The sequence below is a fragment of the Hippocampus comes genome, unplaced genomic scaffold (assembly GCF_001891065.2).
Source record: "Hippocampus comes isolate QL1 unplaced genomic scaffold, H_comes_QL1_v1.1 scaffold174, whole genome shotgun sequence".
Classification (NCBI taxonomy): Eukaryota; Metazoa; Chordata; class Actinopteri; order Syngnathiformes; family Syngnathidae; genus Hippocampus; species Hippocampus comes.
Genome location: NW_017805983.1, coordinates 9,396,096 through 9,401,128, shown reverse-complemented (window position 1 = coordinate 9,401,128; position 5,033 = coordinate 9,396,096). Strand labels below are relative to the sequence as shown.

At 37.5% G+C, this 5,033-nt stretch overlaps 1 protein-coding gene across 3 annotated transcripts in view; it reads right to left on the bottom strand.

Annotated features, from left to right (window-relative positions):
* Positions 1 to 5,033, bottom strand: part of LOC109528448 (protein-serine O-palmitoleoyltransferase porcupine-like) — a 9,192-nt gene that overhangs the window by 3,417 nt on the left and 742 nt on the right. Inside the window, exons 2-9 of one of the 3 annotated variants that reach the window (XM_019891047.1) lie at positions 4,713 to 4,855; positions 4,397 to 4,589; positions 3,916 to 3,959; positions 3,406 to 3,587; positions 3,201 to 3,331; positions 2,132 to 2,257; positions 1,302 to 1,402; positions 960 to 1,036 (exon numbers count right to left, since the gene is read on the bottom strand). In XM_019891047.1, the coding sequence (XP_019746606.1) occupies positions 960 to 1,036; positions 1,302 to 1,402; positions 2,132 to 2,257; positions 3,201 to 3,331; positions 3,406 to 3,587; positions 3,916 to 3,959; positions 4,397 to 4,589; positions 4,713 to 4,848 (990 nt within the window). In that variant the 5' untranslated portion in view covers positions 4,849 to 4,855. Of the gene's footprint in view, positions 1 to 959; positions 1,037 to 1,301; positions 1,403 to 2,131; positions 2,258 to 3,200; positions 3,332 to 3,405; positions 3,588 to 3,915; positions 3,960 to 4,396; positions 4,590 to 4,712; positions 4,856 to 5,033 lie in introns of those variants that run through there. The other 2 variants (XM_019891050.1, XM_019891049.1) reach the window with 2 other exon arrangements.

Genomic DNA, 5,033 nt, shown 5'->3' with positions numbered 1-5,033 from the left:
AACCCCCCCCCCCCCCCCACACACACACACACAAAATGTAATATTTTTAAAATGACATACAGATAATATTGTACATGGAGTCAGTCTCAGCTCAACATTAGTCACTCTTTGCCGAGGATAAAGAAAGTATACATGTATTTTTATATTGTCTGTTAACATACCGGGTATGTTGCTCCACTGCTTGTGTTCAAATATCACTTGGTAAAGGTTTTGTTGTAACACTGTGACACAGTTGCTATTCAGTTGGCATTTCCCATTGTGTGTCAGCATTAAGCCAGCAGACTTAAAGGCAAAGTTATGTGGTTGCTTTAAATAGACAACATGTAAAGTCATTGTTTTTGTTTCATGATTGGTTTAGCAGTAAAGCGGATTTACATGGGACGGGAGAAGTGAAGCGAACCAATCTCTTTTTTCGTCAATGGACGCCACAGCTTCGTGTTTACTTTCAAACTTAGCTTGTAGGAGACGTGTGCACATTTTGAGCATGATGTCTCTGATCCACTGCTGAGGTGAAAGAACTCCTCTTTCATCTAGAATTGCTTCAAACAACAAAGCATAAGCAGCAATAGTGGTTATGATTACATGACTGTCCGTACGGGTCTTATGTGTTGTGTTATTATTATTTTGTTATTTTATGTTAACTGTTCTGTAAAGTGCTTAGTTACAGCTGCAGATGTTGTGAAAGCGCTATATAGATCAAGATGTATTGTAGTAAAGATAAACAGGGAATGACAATGAACATCTTGAAGACTTGTTTTGAAGAATTATATCTGCCAACCTGCAGCTTGTTGTGAAGTGAGTTGAGTTGTGTTAACTGCCACCATACAGTGTTCATATCTCGTATTTTCAAAAACTCAAAAGTGGGGTCAGTAGTATTTGAAGGCACCACTGTATTTGAAAGCATTGATTTATCATAGGTTCCCTTCAATCGTCCATTATTTCAAGTGTAATGTACTCACATGCAGTAAAGCACTGGCTGTATATGTGACCAGGATGGCAGGAAAAGTACCGAGTTTCATGGCATTTTTGAAGACATCTGAAGGCAAGAACAGAAAATAATGCTATATGTGGACTAAACCAGCAAATGTGTTGTACATTTCTATGCAGGATTTTGAATAAAGGATTATTCTGATGATGGGTGCTCATGGTGTGTCGACCGTTTATACCAATTACAACTTGAGAGGTTTTAATGACACACCTGTGTGAATCAAGTATCAAGTACAAATTTTTTGTCAAATGTGCTACAGCACAGATGAAATTTCCTCCCTCTTAAACAGACAACAAGAAAGAAGTAGACTTACAAATCTTAAGCCACTGTGACATGGGAATATTCCAGGACGTCACAACCATAACCATGGAACGAGGCATTTCCACATTCAGGGGTTTGACCACTTCTATTTCCCTGCACACACAATTATAAATAAATATTGGTATTTTCCTTGACTTTTTTTTAAAGAAACTGATGCATTAACCTTTAGAACAATTTCAGGTTTTGTATTGTAAACATTTCTACATCTAAATAAATGAACTCAAGGGGATGCAAAATATCAACAGACCCCTGTAAAATACCAATTTTGTTTTGAAATGTAAAGCTATGAGATACACTATACATTTAATTTGGAAAAAAATATATATGAACAATTTAATTGAAAACCTGAAAAAAAAACCCTAGAATCCTTTGGGGCTCTATATGAGTTCAGTCTTGGTCATCTGTGATGACATTTCAAAATTGACATGCTATTTCTGAGGAGGTGGTAATTTCTAATTATTGTAGCCTGTCATCTAAAATAATTAAACATTATTGTTGTATTCATTTTGCCCGTGCATTTTCTACACTAAATGACTACAAGATAAGATAATAAAACCTTTATTTGTCTCACAATGGAGAAATTCCCAATTTACAGCAGCAAAATTATGAAAGAAAGTAGAAGACAAAAAGTATATAAATATAAAAAATAAATATAAGCATATTAAAATTGGGTGAGTGGGGGTGAGTCCAGGTTTTCAGGACCGTCTATTCAACAGCCTGACAGCAGTGGCAGGAACGAGCGGCGGTACGTCTCCTTCTACAAGCTCTGAAACTATTCGCATTTCAATAGCATCCACCAATCTTTGCCTTGAATATACTCACCACCTGATGTTGTCTTTTTCCTCAACGTGGCCAGCTCCAGCCAGAATGCTGGTGCTTTCACTGAGGTAGCCCACAAAGTAGTTACTGAAGTGGAATGACAGTGCATTCTCATAGGCACTCAGCCACCTACATAACATAAAACAGTTAATTTTAAAAACAAACTCAAACATATTCTTGGGAGCTCCTGAAGACCTGAGAACTTTTAATAGGGTTATTTCAACTTTTCTAAAGAACAGAAACTATGGATTATGCCCTTCTTTGTTGATACTGTTCTGTGGATGGACTGAGGCCACAGTCTATGTCTACTTTTAAGACCTATGTACTGTACTTTATAGTGTCGGGCATACCCAATAATTCTAAGCCTGGATTTATCATGTCCAATACCGATTGTGCGCCTATATCAGATTTTAATTTAAATCTACTTAATGCGCTGACATTAACACTGCAGTCGTTGATGATCTGGTGGATTACAGTATAATGCAAATCACATAACACGTAACTTGTAACAAAATTATATGCAGTATACCGTTACTTGCAGACTGATACGTGGAGTGGAGTCACTACAACTTAAAAGGAATAGAGAAAACCACAAAAATGAGTGAAATTTGTGTCACAGCTCAAGTAATCACTTCATGGAAAGTTTTAAAAAAAACATTCAGAGATTGGAATTAAATTTGATGAGTGTAACTTTCATTACTCAGCAGGAACAAGCAGCATTATCTGTTCAGTGATTGCTTTTTTTTCATGAGGTAAAGAATCTCAGTAATGTTATGAAATTATGTATGCTAGTATGTATATATCTGACTATATATGATAGGTATCTTGAGTTGTTATTTCTCATTGTTGCTCATTTCTATTTAGAAAAGTTTGTGACTGTAAAATTTTGTTACTGTAAAAATGCAGATTTTACAATGCAGAGCCTTTGAATATGAACACACTAATTACCCTAAAGCAGCAAAAACTAACCCAAGTAAGTCAAAGCCTTGGAATAAAATAAGACCAATACATCTGGCACGTGTTTTATGTTGTGGGCAAACATAGAAAATATATAAACAACAAATGTCCTCACTTGTGTGTGATGGCATTTCCATTGATGGGGATGAACAAAAGGAATAGGTACGGTGCAATGCAAGAGGACACCAGCAGACAAATCTGACTTTTTAAGAGGCTGGGAGAGGAACGGCGCAGCCATAACCAGCTCTGAGGACAGGAAGGTTTTAATAACTTCAAAGCACAACAAATCACAGACATAAGAACCACTAAAAAATTCTCACCAGTTGTCTGCCGACAATAGCAGCTTTATATGTTGAGAAGCTGATCCAAGGCCCAAAGATTATGTTGCCCACAAAGAGAACATAGCCGAGGAACTCAGTCGGTGTGGGAAAAGCGCCGACTGCTCCTCTGTCCAAGTCGAATGCAAGAGAAATGGCTTTCATGGCCACCACCATCTGACTGCCTCTCAAAAACACACAAAATGACACTTTTGTCAGGATGAAAGAGAATGAACATTTGAAAGGTTCAAGTAATACTTGAACCCAAAATGAACCCTACGCCCAAGTTCTGTTCACCATGAATCCTTCCATAAGGACGAATTAAAAAAAACTATTGGATCTGCACCTTATCATACTCAATATATTACGCGCTCCCTTGGGCCATGCCACAACCTCCACAAAAATAGAAAACCCATTTTGTAGTTTTTGCATAAAATGGAAAACAGAAACATAAATCTCCAAAAACATCAGCTTTTGGTGGCGAGAGTATTTGGAGAGTATAAACCATTTTACCTCTGATCTTATGCCAGGTGACTGTGTCAATTAAATGCATTTCTCTGGAAGACAAAAGAAAAATAACACTTTAAATCTACTGCAATACAAAATCAAACCTTAAGAGCCAGCTTATTACGTACAGACCACAATTCCATTGAAGTTGGGACGTTGTTTGAAATGTAGATTAAAAACAGGATACAATGATTTGCAAATACTTTTTAACTTATATTCAAGACATATAACCTATAACCTATGTAATGGGAATTTGACATCAAACACTGCTAAAAATATATCTCATAACCAACTGTTTGATTTCTGGATGCTGTCAGAGATGTCTTTTTTGAACAGTGTTTATTATTGTGACTTGTAATTTGCACAGAACTGTAGTGCATCAAACTCACTCTTTGGTGTACCTCAATAAGGTCAGCAACACAATTGAAACAATACTCTTAGTTGGAACATAGTCCATTAAATATGATTGTGCAAAATGTTTTCTTACCCAATGAGGAGGTAAATGAGAATGGCAGTGGAGAGGAAGAGGCCTTTGTTTCTGGAGTGTCGGCCAAGAAGAAGAATAAGGTAGCAAAGCATGCTGAGCAGCATCACCCACAGCATGTGCAGGTTAAAGAAGAGGAACAGGCTGTAGATGCCCGCAAACATCGACACAACATGATTCACAGAGGACAGGCCTCCTGAGAAACACACAAAGGAAAGCAGTTGGGGATACAATTCACGTGGACATTGGTTTGTTGTTTACATGGCAACCTCCAAGTAATTCCAGTTGCAAAAATGAAAAAGGAGGCCGTGATGCTCACCCAACCTGAACAGTAGCCTGCTGAGAAGACAAACAAGCAGAAGCTTCCAAATTTGCTCAAAGCCCTGTAGGAGTGTGCTGATTCCACAACTTTCGGCCAGCTCCATCAACATCCAGAGCCTGCTGGACAAGTCCATGGTGTAACTGCACATACACAGTCATGGAATACATCTGCTGTTGTCACTTGATTGGTTGATTACTGGATTAATGTTCAACGGTCTAAATGCAACGCTCACACACTGCACAATTCGCAATGAATGTTGTATGAGGCAAGATACAAAGATATATATAACATACTGTCTATACTATATATATATATATA